The sequence below is a fragment of the Podarcis filfolensis genome, assembly GCF_964270895.1.
Source record: "Podarcis filfolensis genome assembly, chromosome: 9".
In the NCBI taxonomy this organism is placed as follows: domain Eukaryota; kingdom Metazoa; phylum Chordata; class Lepidosauria; order Squamata; family Lacertidae; genus Podarcis; species Podarcis filfolensis.
Window position 1 is genome coordinate 73,881,757 of NC_139610.1, and position 15,100 is coordinate 73,896,856.

A 15,100-nucleotide genomic window follows, 5' to 3' on the forward strand; every position below is an offset into this window, starting at 1 on the left:
ATATACCCTGCTTGGCCTCTGTTTTCTCCTACCAATAGGGAACCCATTTAAGGACTCTATGTGGGCTCCGGAATACCCCATAAGGCAGGTATAGGCAAACTCGGCCCTCCAGATGTTTTGGGACTACAATTCCCATCATCCCTGACCACTGGTCCTTTTTCTTTTTATTTAACATAATTATTACAAAATATAAGCAAAATATTGCAAATACATACATACATACATACATACATATTTCAGATAAGTACACATATATAAAAAAGAACAAAAAAGGAAAAAGGAAGAAAAGAAAAACGAAAAAGAAAAAATAAGAAGAAAAAGAAAAGTTGGAAGGATTTCTTCCAAATTTATTCTACAGATATCTCAATAATAAAATTTCATTGATTGACTTCCATCGCTTACACTGCACTTCTATAAGCAAAACTGTATCTGTTATTCCGTATTTTTCCCATACGATCTCATACAAATATTCTAATCAATAAATTTTCTAAATCTTTCATAAATCTATTCTAAACACAACCAATACCTTACATTTAATCTTTGTCTACATAAATAATCATTTAAACATTTCCATTGTTTCTGGATTATATTTTTTGGTTTTTGCCCATGAACATCCAGACTCCCCACCCCTTGGGTTGACATCAATCTAAATGCAAACTTGTGTTATAAGAAAAACTGCTCCTTTTCCCTAATGGGGTATTCCGGACACCTTGTGTCGTGTTGGCAATCCTTGGGGGGGGGGCACATTGCTCAATCGTCTTTGCTCCTTCTAGTAGTGGCTACCTGAGCTTTTGGGTAGTGGAGACCCTTACCCAGGGGGAGACTACCCAAGATCGTAGAGCTGGACTAGGGGCTGTGATCTTCCACCCTGCCAGCTGAATTAGACCCAGAAGGGGTCCCAATTTGGGACTTCCGGAGGCGGCGCCAACGGCAATGGCAGTCTCCTTCTAGCTCGGAGGGAGAAGCTCCGCGGAAATCGGGTCTGTCCGCTACGGCGAAGCGGAGACCCTTGTGAAAATCACAGGCAGGAGAAGCCTGTGACCGTGGGACTCGGCGGGCACCTGTAGCGCCCCCCGGATTAGCGAAGGGACCCCGTAAGGGGCTCCGGAGCGCAACGGGAGTTTGGCGCGGTGCTGAGAGTCGATCGCTTTTTCCATGGGGTGAAGCCGCACAGCTGTTGCTGGAGAGCGCTGACCTTTTTCCTGTGACAATTCGGCTGCTAAACAACTACCCGTGAGTAGGTGAAGTTTAAGAATTGGGACTTAAAGGAGGAAAAAAGGATTAATTCGGCACTGAAGCGGGAAGGTGTAAACAGGAAGTCCGCCTTTCCATTTTCTGTACACAGTTCAAAGCAAAGACTCTTTAAGCTAAAGACCTAGAGAGCGGTGTTTCAAAAGCTCCAAATCCGAACATCAAAGTAAAAGAACTCCCCCCTCCAGGCTATTGGGGGGGGGGGAGAGGGAAAAGTGACTTTTTTACTTGTGGAAAAAATAGAGACAATTATCTAACTCCTGGGAACGGACTGCCAGGTCCACTAGAATTGTTGCACTGAGAGTCGCACTATTTATAGACAATGTAACTTTTTAATGGTTAACTCTGCAAAGGAGATACTTGTTGAAGGTCTTCTCTGGATTTGAAACTGTTGCCTGTTCTTTTGAGGGGGACTTAGGAAAGCTGGAAAAGACTTTTTATTGTAACTTTAATGACTGCTACAGTGTCCCCCTAGAGGAACATTGAAATTGCACACCCAGCTGGGGGATTTTTCCATTCTTGACTCTGGGGATTTTGCACGGTAAGACTTGACCGTGGGATCGACCTTGATTCATAGACAAAAGTGTGATGACTGATAGGACAACAAGATCGGGCAAGGCTAGAGTGCAGCAGCCCAGCACAGTTTCCCAGCAACGTAGATCATCTGTTCCCGGCCCTCCTGTGACACAGGGGGAAGATTTTGCACAAGCTGGGTCAAAAGGAATGGCTTCAGAAGGGGATTTTACTTCTGTGTTAAATAAAATTTATGAAAAATTGGAAGGCTTAAGCAAACAAGTTATGGAACAATCAACTAAAATAGACAGGAATACTGCCAGCATTAATAATTTGGGACAGAAGGTGAATTCCAATACAGAATCTATTGTAAAATTGCTGGAAGAATCTGCGTCTAATCGAAAAATAGCTGAGGAAGCAAAAGAAAAAGCAGTGGCTGTAGAGGAAGAAATAAAACCAATGCGCAAGCAGATTGGGGACCGTCAGTCACTTCTGTCTATGATTGAACTGAAGGAGAAAGAGACTAATCTGAGGATCAGGGCAGTACCGGAATTTGAAAAAGATAACCTAAGTGACTACCTTATGCAGGAATTTGGAAAATTTTGGAATTTGGAGGTGGAGCAAGACTTTAAGATAGTAAGTGCGTTCAGACTTGGAAGAGGAGGGAGAAAAAACAGGGTGAGAGACTGTTTGGTTACCCTCCGAATGAAAGAAGAGAGAGACAAAATACTGAGTGCGCACTTCCAGAAGACTTTGGAGATCAACGATTCGAGAGTGGAGATTTTTAAGGATATTCCGAAACATCTATTGGATCTTAGAACCAACTACGGAGATCTGGTGGCCCTACTGAGAAGAAACAGAATTGTTTTTAGGTGGGAATTCCCCCAGGGATTATCTTTTACCTTTAAAGGGAAAAAGTTCAAAATAAGATCAGTGGAAGACAAGGGAAATTTTTTGAGAGACCACGAAGAAGACCTGCAAAAAGAAGTTCTAGAAGAGCTAAGAGCTTTAAGATCAGGAGTACTAGACATAGTACTACCACCTTTGGGACTGGACAAACTAAAAAAAGTGATACCACCGTCAGAACAAGAAGAACTTTTGGGAGCAGTTGGAGGAGAATAGAATAACCACACCATGTCTCTAAAATTATTAAGTTGGAACATTCATGGATTTAACTCCCCGGAGAAGAGGAAGAAAGTCTTTCATTTATTGAAAAAGGAACAATGGGACTTAATTTGTTTACAGGAAACACATGTGATAAGGCTTCACAGGAAAGTACTGATTAATAAAAGATTGGGTCAAGAGTTTATCTCATCGGACAAGGTTAAAAAGAGAGGAGTTGTTATTTACGCCAAAGAGAGCCTATCACCGAAATTTGTTTTTAAAGATGAACAAGGAAGATTTGTGGCAATTGAGATTCAATCACAAGGAGAAAAATTTCTGATTGTAGGAGTTTATGCACCAAATGAGGGGAAATCTGAATTCTTCAAGAAATTGCATGAGACATTGCTTGACTATATGGACTACAACATTATTATGATGGGAGATATGAATGGAGTGGTATCTACAAATATGGACAAGTCGCAGAGAGAGGTTGTAACTAAAGATGGCAGACTACCAAAAACTTTTTTTTGAATTGACTGACAATATGGACTTGATTGACATCTGGAGAACTAAGAACCCCCTTGGAAGAGAGGGAACATTCTTCTCTGAAGCCAAAATGACATGGACAAGAATTGACCAAATATGGATAACTAGAGGACTGGCACCTAAGACTCGAAAAGTGGAAATTTGCCCAAAAACTTGCTCCGACCATAATGCGGTGAAGATGGAGATGAAACTAACACCAATCGGTTCCTTCAGATGGAGGATGAATGACACCTTATTTAGAGATCAAGAGGTTACCAAGAAGGCCCAAAAAATCTTGAGAGATTATTTTGAGATAAATTTGAATACCACGGTTGAAAAAAGAGTAATCTGGGACGCAAGCAAAGCGGTCATGAGAGGGTTTCTGATTCAACAGAACGCAATAAAGAAGAGAATTCAAAATGAGAAAAAAGATAAAATCTTGGAAAAAATAAAAGAAGGAGAGAAGAAATTAAGAGCGCAACCAAAGTCGCAAGAGATTCTGAGAGAAATAAAGCTATATCAAGTACAATACATGAAAATGATAAATCAGGAAGTAGAATGGAAAATTAAGCAGATGAGACAAAAGACATTTGAATCGGCTAATAAATGCGGGAAACTGCTAGCTTGGCAGATGAAAAAAAGACAAAAATTAAACACTATCACAAATCTGGATGTGGAAGGAAAGAACATACAGAATCCATTGGAGATTAGAAAGTGTTTCCAGAGATATTTTAAACAACTATATACACAAGGGCCACAGAAAGAGACTGATTTAGACCAATTTTTAAGAACAAATTGATTACAAAAAATCTCTCAAGAAAATAAGATAACGTTGAACCACAAAATTACAGAACAGGAGGTAGAAGGTGCCATTCAGAACATGCAGTTGGGTAAATCTCCAGGGCCGGATGGTCTAACCTCCAAATACTATAGATCTTTGAAAGACTGGTTAATTCAGCCACTAAAGGAGGTCTGTAATGAAATTTTGGAGGGGGAAAAGGCGCCAGAGTCGTGGAAGGAAGCTTACGTTACACTTATACCGAAAACTGAGTCTGAAAAGACACAACTCAAGAACTACCGCCCCATATCCCTGCTTAATGTGGATTACAAAATTTTTGCTGATATCTTGGCTAACAGATTAAAAAAGGTATTAGTTGAAGAGATACATAAAGACCAAGCCGGCTTTCTCCCAGGTAGACATCTGTCTGACAATACGAGGAATATAATTAACATTTTGGAGAAGCTGCAAGTGAACATCAATACCAAAGCAGTTTTAATTTTTATAGATGCGGAAAAAGCCTTTGATAATATTTCTTGGAATTTTATGAAGAAAAATCTTCAGGGAATGGGGGTGGGCCAAGGGTTTGAAAATGGTATAAGTGCAATTTACTCAGAACAAAAGGCTAAGTTAATAGTCAATAATGTGATGACAGAGGAATTTAAGATAGAGAAAGGGACACGACAAGGCTGCCCAATTTCCCCATTGCTTTTTATTTTGGTTCTGGAGGTTTTGCTGAATATGATTAGAAGGGACCGTCTGATTAAAGGTATTCAGGTCGGAGCCAAACAATACAAATTGAAAGCTTTTGCAGATGACCTAGTTTTGACGTTACAGGAGCCAGAATCTAGTACGAAAAGAGTATTAGAATTGATTCAAGAATTTGGTCATCTGGCAGGATTTAAGTTGAACAAGTCAAAAACTAAAGTGCTTGAGAAAAATTTTACACCAATTGAGAAAGAGAGGTTTCAGAAGGAGACAGGTTTAACATTAGTTAAGAAAGTAAAATATTTGGGGGTTAATCTGACTGCTAAGAATTTAAATTTATTTAAAGATAACTATGAGATATGTTGGATAGAAGTGAAAAAAGATTTGGAAATATGGTCAAATTTGAAGCTTTCCTTGTTGGGTTGAATTGCAGCTATAAAGATGAATGTATTGCCAAAAATGTTATTTCTGTTTCAATCATTGCAAATTTTGGACAAGATAGACTGTTTCAAGAAGTGGCAGAGAGACATTTCTAGATTTGTCTGGCAGGGCAAGAAGCCTAGAATAAAATTTAAAATATTAACTGACGTAAAGGAAAGAGGCGGATTTTCCCTGCCAGACCTTCAACTTTACTATGAATCAGCAGCATTCTGCTGGTTGAAAGACTGGCTGCTTCTTGAGAACACAGACATTTTGGACCTGGAAGGTTTTAACAACGTTTTTGGATGGCATGCATATTTGTGGTACGACAAGGTTAAAGCACATAAAGCATTTAAAAACCATATTGTCAGGAAAGCATTGTTCAATGTCTGGATAAGATACAAAGATTTACTGGAAAATAAAACCCCAAGGTGGTTGTCGCCAATGGAAGCGAATGCTCAGAAAAAGCTCAATATGGAGGCCAAATGGCCGAAATATTGGGAAATATTGGAACAAGAAGGAGACAAATTGAAATTGCAGAGTTTTGAGAAATTAAAAGATAAAGTGCGAGACTGGCTTCATTACTATCAAATAAGAGAGGCCTATAATTTGGATAAAAAAATTGGCTTCCAGGTGGGAAAATCAAAATTGGAAACAGAACTGTTAGATCCCAAAACTAAGATACTTTCAAGAATGTATAACTTGCTGTTAAAATGGAATACGCAGGATGAAACGGTTAAATCTGCTATGATCAAATGGGCACAAGATATTGGTCATAACATTATGTTTGCTGACTGGGAACAGCTGTGGACCACAGGTATGAAATTTACGGCATGTAATGCCTTAAGAGAGAATATTATAAAAATGATATACAGGTGGTACATGACACCAGTCAAGCTTGCAAAAATATATCATTTGCCCGATAACAAATGTTGGAAATGTAAAGAAAATGAAGGTACATTCTTTCACCTTTGGTGGACGTGCCCAAAGATTAAGGCTTTCTGGGAGATGATCTATAATGAAATGAAAAAGGTATTTAAATATATCTTTCTGAAGAAACCAGAGGCCTTTCTCCTGGGCATGGTTGGCCAATTGGTGCCAAAGAAGGATAGAACTTTCTTTATGTATGCAACAACAGCAGCAAGAATACTCATTGCAAAGTATTGGAAGACACAAGATTTACCCACCCTGGAAGAGTGGCAGATGAAGGTGATGGACTATATGGAATTGGCGGAAATGACTGGCAGAATCCGAGACCAGGGAGAAGAGTTGGTGGAAGAAGATTGGAAGAAATTTAAAGACTATCTGCAGAAACACTGTAAAATTAATGAATGTTAAAATGATGTTGGATTGAAAATAAGTGGCATTAGCAACAAAGTTAATAAGAATATGCAAAAATGAATTGATAATGGATGAAAATATAGAGTTATAATATGCTAAGATATAGAGTTAAGATAAATGAAAGAGGGGAAGGATTTGCTGATTTGATTATTTAAATGGGAATACAAAAAGAGCAGGTCGAAAGGAACCTTCCAAGGTAGCCGCCTGAACGCACCTTAAACGGCACCTTGTTTTAGAGCGGGAAAACAAGAGGGGGAAAATTCTACCACTCTCTGCGCAGCGCCTCCTGCCGCTTCGCTGAAGGGGCGCTGGGCAGAGAGCGGATGAATTTTTTTCCCTTGTTCTCCCCCCTCTAAAACAAGGTACGTCCTATTGTCCGGTGCGTCCTATGGTGCGAAAAATACGGTAAGTAATAAAAGACATCCTGTGCTTCTACTGGACCGGGATAAATTCCAGTTGTGGCTGGGGGCTTAAAACACCCCTCCCTTTAAAAAAATGCAATCGGGGAAATTTGCATGGGGGAATTCTTCGCAGGGATTTAATTTCACGTTGGTGAGTAATAACCTGATTAGCCAATATTCCGGGTGCCACGTTGGGGACACTGATTCAAAATCGGGACTGGGGATTGTATTGGGAAGGGCACTGAGAGTGGAAACTCTCTCTGGAAATACTTGCAGTGTAAAAAAAATTAAAAAATTTGTTTAAGGTGGTCTAGGGATACAGACACCCACCAGACAAGTCTGGGCTTGCCCAGGGCTTAGTTTCATTGTAGACAGACTGCTGTTGGGCTGGATAGGTGCCCAGGCTCCTGCAGGTCTTTAAAAAGTGCAAACTCTGGTATCTTGTCCAAACAGACTTGAAAACACTACCAAGCCCAGCGGTTCCCTTCGGTTGCAGTAAACTCATTCTCAGTGCCCCCTGCCCTACCGAAAGCACTGTTCAGAAAAGTGGTTTGCACGATCCACTAAGTAAGGTAAGGAGACTGCAAAATTAAAAGCAGAGGCTACTCTAATCAAAAAATTCCATCTGTTTACAGTTGGTCTCCAAGATAAATTATAAATTTCTCCTATTCCTTATTGAAGCTTTGGTCTTCTGGCCAGTTTTGCCATTTCAGCATAGTCCAATAATTCAATTTGCCATTCTTCTCTGGTAGGGACTTATCTTCTTTCCATCTCTGGGTCAGAATATGGTTTATGTACCCTTGTGTGTGTGCCCACTCTGTGTATTTATGAACATTTTTGGGTTTTGACACCTTAGAATTACGGGGGGGACGGGGACGCGGCAGGGATGCTTTGGTCATTTCTCGGGGAAAGTGGGATATGCATGGCACCCGACGGCAAAAGCTGATGGGACCACTGGACCTTTTTAATGGTTGTATAGAAGAGGAGATTTCAGCGAGTGCATCTTGACATGCCTGAAATTGCCCTCTGTTTGCATGGCCATCTTTGGGGGGCCTGTTTAGGGAAGCGTTTAATGTTTGATGCATTACTGTATTTTAATATTTTGTTGGAAGCTGCCCAGAGTGGCTGGGGAAGCCCAGCCAGATGGGCGGGGTATAAATAATAAATTTATACTGCAAGGCGCTCTACGTGGGGCTACCTTTGAAGGTGACCCAGAAACTACAACTAATCCAGAATGCGGCAGCCAGACTGGTGACTGGGAGTGGCCGCCGAGACCACATAACACTGGTCTTGAAAGACCTACACTGGCTCCCAGTACGTTTCCAAGCACAATTCAAAGTGTTGGTGCTGACCTTTAAAGCCCTAAACGGTCTCAGCCCAGTATACCTGAAGGAGCGTCTCCACTCCCATCGTTCAGCCCGGACACTGATATCCAGCGCCGAGGGCCTTCCCTCACTGTGAGAAGCAAAGCTACAGGGAACCAGGCAGAGGGCCTTCTCGGTGGTGGCACCTGCCCTGTGGAACGCCCTCCCACCAGATGTCAAAGAGAAAATAACTACCAAACTTTTAGAAGACATCTGAAGCCAGCCCTGTTTAGGGAAGCTTTTAGTGTTTAATAGGTTATTGTATTTTAGTGTCTTGTTGGAAGCCACCCAGAGTGGCTGGGGAAACCCAGCTAGATGGGAGGGGTATAAATAATAAATTATTTATTATTATTATTATTATTATTATTATTATTATTATTATTATTATTGCTCAGGGTGGAAGATACCCACTGCATGTCCAAACCTCTGGTTCTGTCCCTGGAATGCCCAGTTAAAACAACAAAGAAACAGATAATGATATGATTTATATATCTATGCTGCTATTTTGTGAATGAAAAGCAGCTCATCTGTCTGTCTCAAACATCTCTCGAGACGGATGGATGACAACAGTGGTTTCTAAACAATAAATAGCAATAAAATTCTAGAACATCACAATGACGACGTAAAGCATATAGAACAATTAACAAATCATCAGTTAAAACAACTGAAATCTGTGACAAAACAACTAAAACAATAAGCTAATCAGCACAATTGCAACATTGTAATGTAAGGGTCACAAAGTACTACAGCATTCCTAATCTATGAAATAATATTAACAGCATTAACTCAACATAATCTAAGCACAGTTGATTTCTAAGCAGAGCACACTTTTTATTGTTTGTACCTTTTAGTGCAAAGAGGCGTTTGTGTATGTATTTGGACCTTAAGTATTTTGAGATCTGAATTAACGTACCATTTGTTAAGGCCTGTGGCCTGGGGGAAGCAATTCAGGTAATCAGATTCCTTTAGTGGTTAACTTGAGCATTTAGTCTCCCTCCCCACCCTGCTGGCAACCTGAAAGTTATTTGAAGTTACTGGACTCAAAATAGATCAGCCAGCTTTGATTCAGTTCAGTCGAGAGTTCATCGAGCTGTAGAGTTGGAAAGATTAGCAATACTGAAAATGCTACTATTATCAACTGGTCACTGCAAAAAATGTGTGTGTGTGTGTCTATATTTGTATATATTCAAACTTTGCATAGAGGCGATACAGGGTGTGTCATTTACATTCTGGGGCCTTTCAGCTGATGCACACGCCCTCCTGCTCTGTACGTTCCTATGCAATACTACTAACCATAGCTGTCAACTTATAGATTTGAAAATAAGGGACCAGCAGCCTCGAAAATAAGGGATCAGCAGCCAAAATAAGAGATTTTGCTTGGCTCATGAGTTCCATCGGCCCTTTTCCGCCCGAGAGGGAAGGAGGGAGATTCTCACCCATGCCGCCTGCGAACCTGGCATGAGGTGGTTGCGGTGCCGTGGTGGCCACTGAAGCGCCGCCCTTCTGCGTCCCTCCCCATCCCCTCCTCTTCCTCCTCCCTCAGGCCACTACCTCAGCCACCGCCGCTGCCTCTGGCTTCCCCTGGCAGCGTGGTGGAAGTCTTGCAAGAGAGGGGCTGCCTGCCCGCCCGCCACCACCCGTCTCCTCACGACGCGCCCCTGAGGGGGGAAAGGGAGAGACAGAGACGTGGCAGCTTGTGCGTGCTCTGTCTCTCGAGGCGGAGGACCCCGAGCCGCTGCTTCCCTCCCAAGCCGGGCGAGCATGAAACCCCGGGAGATTTAAGGGACATCATCAATCCGGGACAGCAGCGGGACACGGCGCTGGGATAAGAGAGTTTCCCGCCAAATAAGGGACAGTTGACAGCTGTGCTACTAACTCTTCCTGCATTTCCAGTGGGCTCTGATAAGAAAAAGTCCTGGGGTGTGGATTTACTCCGTCGGCGTGCCACTCCCTGCGTCGAGTTTCTCTGGTCAGCAAAAGTAGGATTCTGCAGGCAAGTTGAAGAAGCAAACAGCAGTCAGTAGACCTGATCTTTGTTGCAACAAGGTTCAAATACACAAAGAGTAGGAACCCCAAGCAGTTTTAAGACCTCTCCCCATTTCCCATAATACGTTTTTCAACAGCATCATTGATCACAAATATGTCAAAAAGTAGGAGTGTTTGGCATGTAGAAACATGAGCCCATCACCCACCACTGTCAATAACCCCAGTTCCTCTTCCCCAAGGAACAATAAAGATATTTACACATCCCTCTAGCTCTAAGGCTTTCCTGTGCTTCTCCTTTGGAAGTATCAGGATTCAATCCACCATCCTGATGGGTTTCTGCCTGGGGTATGTGCTGCCCTTGATGGCCTCCTGCTAAATTCACACCTTATGGAGGGTGTTAATGGAGAAATCTGAGGGCTCCCTTGGACAAAAAACAAGGACACCAGCCAGGAATACCAGAGCAAAATAGCAGCCGGTAGGCTTGGTCTTGATTGAAGACTGTTGTGACAGGACTCCCACCTGCCACCAGGTGGAACAAGATGGAAGCCCCGAACAAAAGAGCCCCCAAACTTTTATTAGCTGCTAATCCCCATGTCTTACCCCCAAACTACATCACTAATACATCATGGTTACATCATGAAAGGGGAGGTCTGGTGGCAGGAATCTGAGCATCCTGGACCCTGCCCCATGGTTCTCCTTGCCCTCCACCAAACACCCATCAAGTGTAACAAAAGAGATATTTACATTTCCCTGTTTCCCATCCAAATTAATCCCACCCTTTTGTCTTCATCTGGGTTTTTTATTTCTGGAATGGCTACCTGTCTGGCACTCAGGTATCAGGATGCCAGGGATTATCACCCAGGCAGAGGGGCTGCTGAGGAGCTGAGCTCACAGGTCTATATGAATTTCTGAAGTTTTCCCTGTGAGCCGATACATTGATCAGTGAACTCTTACATTTGGTATTGTGCAGCAGAGGCCCTTTGAATAGATAGGAAGAAACTGTGATGAAGTGTTTTGGGGTGATTGTGCTGGTTTTGGTAGTGGGCTGCATGTGCATGATATCTGCTGGAGGGGCAACCCCCCCCAACCTATACATAAATTCCTGCAACAAGGGGTGACCCTATCCTTAAGGGATTATGGATTCCCCTCTTCCAGAGGAGTCATTAGCCCTTGGAACCAGGGAAATCGGACAAACTGGTGAATTTTGGCAATTGTTTGATTCTGTACTGGATAGTCAGAGGAAACAGTATGAAACATGGGATCCGCTTATTGCTACAATTTTATAGACTGCTTTTCTGAGCCTCTGTTGTGGTGTATGTAAGGTGCCTGTGTCAACAGTCATTGTCCTGGCCTTCGTTAGAGGCTGTGCTGGGGACTTGGGATTTTGGGAGTCATTTAACTGTCTTTTTGTGGGACTCTTTCCCACAAAACCTTCCAAGACAACAATCATAGAATCGGAAGGCAACCCAGCCAGATTGGCGGAGTATGAATAAATATGATGGTGGTGATGATGACTGCCATACTGTGTGTGCCTTGCAAGGAGCCTAACCCATTGAAGGCAGGGGCACTTTGGGTGGGAATCAATAAAATTTCACTCTGAGTAGACCCAGTGAAATCAATGAACGTTGCTAAGTTGATTTCAACAGGTCTACTCCATATTGCAGATTTGCCACTTGTCAAATCACCTGACGTCACAGTGAGAGCAGGGGATTTCTTTTGCCTGCAGTGGCCTTGCAGGGTGCTTTGCAAAGTAGTAGTAGTAGTAGTAATAATAATTTATTATTTATACCCCGCTCATCTGGCTGGGTTTCCCCAGCCACTCTGGGCGGCTTCCAACTGAATATTAAAAACAATACAGCATCAAACATAAAAAACTTCCCTAAACAGGGCTGCCTTCAGATGTCTTTTAAAAGTAAAATAGTTGTTTATTTCCTTGACATCCGATGGGAGGGTGTTCCACAGGGCAGGAGCCACTACCGAGAAGGCCCTCTGCCTGGTTCCCTGTAACCTCACATCTCGCAGGGAGGGAACTGCCAGAAGGTTCTCGGTGCTGGACCTCGGTGTCTGGGCAGAACGATGGTGGCTTAGCTGGTGATATGTCACAAAGTTCCAAACCAGCTCAGACGCTGTGATATATCAGTATATTTCAATGTTTAGTTGGTGGCATATCACAGTGTTGAAAGCCTGTGTAGTCAGAGGTATTGCAGAGCCCTACTCGAGAGTTACAGCTGAACCTTGGGTTGTGCTTTATCTTCCCCAGACAAACCATGAGTGCTAAACTGAGATGTGAGACCTGGGTTTGGGGATAACATCTTAGCAGCCAAGACAGAGGTGCCACCAGCTGTGCTATAGAGAAAGGGAAGTGAGCTCAAAACAGCTGACTTCCTGCTGATTTGCAGCTTCGGTGCTAAATGTTTACTCAAACCTTCCACCAAATTTGGTTGGGGGTGGGCAGTGTTAGTGAGCTGCCACTGTGCAGAAGTGTGCAGGGCCAGAAGGAACATTTTGGCAGCAACAACAGAGGTTATCAGCTGGGTTATCAAGACAGAACGCCTTCTCTGTGGAAGGCTGTTTAATGCTTTGTGCAGACTCACCAGACCAGTGTTTCTTAATCTCTGGTTTCCCCAGCTTTTGTTGGACTACAACTCCCATCTTCCCTGACCACCGGTGTGGCGAAGTTGGGAAATCTTGGTATGTCAAACGTTGGTTCACGCAGGAGTGAGGCGTTGCGGGAGAGTTAAAACTGTGGACTTCTGGTGAATGGGTATCTGGTCTCTAATTCTAAAACTCCCTGTCTTTAGAAGGGTGAGTCCTGACTCTAGGCAGGATGAGATGTTATCTGATCTGCGGCTCCTGGCACAGCTGGGGGCTTGCTGGGTGTGAAAAGGTTCAGGAGGCTATCAAAGTAATTTACAACTCTAGAGCCTGGTACGTGTCAGAGCAGCCTGAGAAGGGAGAGGAGGTCTTTTGATCTCAAGGTCTCTGAGCCTAAACAAAATTCAGCTGTGCTGGTCTCTTGGCAATCGGGAGATAGTTTCTCAGCATACAGCCATTGGTGTGGTGGGAGCTGTACTCTTGACAACGGCTGGGAACCCAAGTGGGAGACACACTACAGAGTCTATCTACCTGCTCCAGTGTGTGCACCTTTTACTGGGTGGGGAGAAAAGTCAGGGATGCTGGAGAAGATGCTCACCCAGTGGTGAGCCAGTCCCAGTTGTTGTTGCCCTGAAGGAGAGACCCCCAAAGGGGTAATAAACCCTTTAATATGGTCCTTCCTGTGGCCGATAGGTGACGGAAAGCCGAGACATTTCACAAGCTGAGACATTTCGCTGCAGGGCTAATAGTTTTATGCCTTCTGAAGGGCACGGGAGGTTTTTTTTAATATAATATTTTTATTCATTTTCAAATACAAATTTATATAACCAATATCAGAATTTATCACATAATCTTTTTTTTTTACTTCCCCCAGTTTCTCTGCCAATCTTCCGTTTTGTTTATTTATTCACACATTTTCTAATTTTAATATTGCCTTTGATATATAACCTCCCCAATCTTATTCCCTTTTTTACAATATTCCTCATATTTTCACAGAACCTCTTGAAAGCCTACAAGCGTTGTCTGTTCATCACATATACTTTTCAGGGAGGTTTCTTTTTTTTGTTCCTTGTTTGTCTTCCCTGTCCTTATTTGTCTCCTTTTTGCAGGAGAAAACGCCGGCCGGGTTGAGGTGTTCTGCCGCGAATGCAACCATGACAAGTCACCCTTTGGTAGAAACCCACAGTTTCTCCTCGAAAGAAGCCCAGCAGCTGCTCCACAACAAGTTTGTTGTGATCATGGGCGATTCCAGTGAGTATCTTCTCGATGTGGCAATTAGGATGTGGTTTGTTCCTCAGCTGCAACAATTCCTGGCCTTCGAAACACAGGCTGGGTGCCTTTTCTCTTGCTGGGAGAATGAAAACAATTCTCTGCCCTTGTCCTTCGGCGCGTCCCTCCCTCCTCTCTCTGCCTCTCCATCTCTCGAGCGCAGCCTCACTTCCTCTTTCAAACTGCCTCTCTGTATATTTCTATCTTGATAAATTGGAAACATGATCTGCGGAAACTCTGTGGGTTGCAGATCTCGATGCTTAGCGTGTGGTTGAATGCTGATGTGCTTCTTAACTGCTTATCGTGCTCAATCCATCTGCTTGCTAAAACCTTAAAGCTTTTTTGTTGTTGAGGATATGCAACCCATCATTTGCCACTCTGCATGTTATTACCAGCAAATGCTTCCCAACAACAGAGATCTTTAAAATAGTAATAGTAATAATAATAATAATAAATAATAATAATAATAATAATAAATTTATACCCTGCCCATCTGGCTGGGTTTCCCCAGCAACTCTGGGCGGCTTCCAACAAAAGATTAGAAGAAGAAAAAGAAGAAGAGTGTGGATTTGATATCCCGCTTTATCACTACCCGAAGGAGTCTCAAAGCGGCTGACAATCTCCTTTCCCTTCCTCCCCCACAACAAACACTCTGTGAGGTGAGCGGGGCTGAGAGACTTCAAAGAAGTGTGACTGGCCCAAGGTCACCCAGCAGCTGCATGTGGAGGAGCAGGGAATCGAGATTATGAGATTACAAGTCCACCACTCTTAACCACTGCACCACCAGTACAGTGGTACCTCGGGTTACATACGCTTCAGGTTACAGACTCTGCTAACCCAGAAAT

The 15,100-nt window shown here is 42.9% G+C and overlaps 1 protein-coding gene across 8 annotated transcripts in view; it reads left to right on the forward strand.

Annotated features, from left to right (window-relative positions):
* The window catches only part of LOC310742278 (PC-esterase domain-containing protein 1A-like), a 45,516-nt gene that overhangs the window by 16,975 nt on the left and 13,441 nt on the right, over nucleotides 1-15,100 (forward strand). For 4 of the 8 annotated variants that reach the window (XM_083571494.1, XM_083571489.1, XM_083571496.1 and 1 more), the window contains one exon: nucleotides 14,096-14,237. In XM_083571494.1, coding sequence (XP_083427620.1) covers nucleotides 14,141-14,237 — 97 coding nt within the window. In that variant the 5' untranslated portion in view covers nucleotides 14,096-14,140. Of the gene's footprint in view, nucleotides 1-7,531; nucleotides 7,614-11,567; nucleotides 11,589-12,701; nucleotides 13,083-13,216; nucleotides 13,320-14,095; nucleotides 14,238-15,100 lie in introns of those variants that run through there. The other 4 variants (XM_083571495.1, XM_083571493.1, XM_083571490.1 and 1 more) reach the window with 4 other exon arrangements.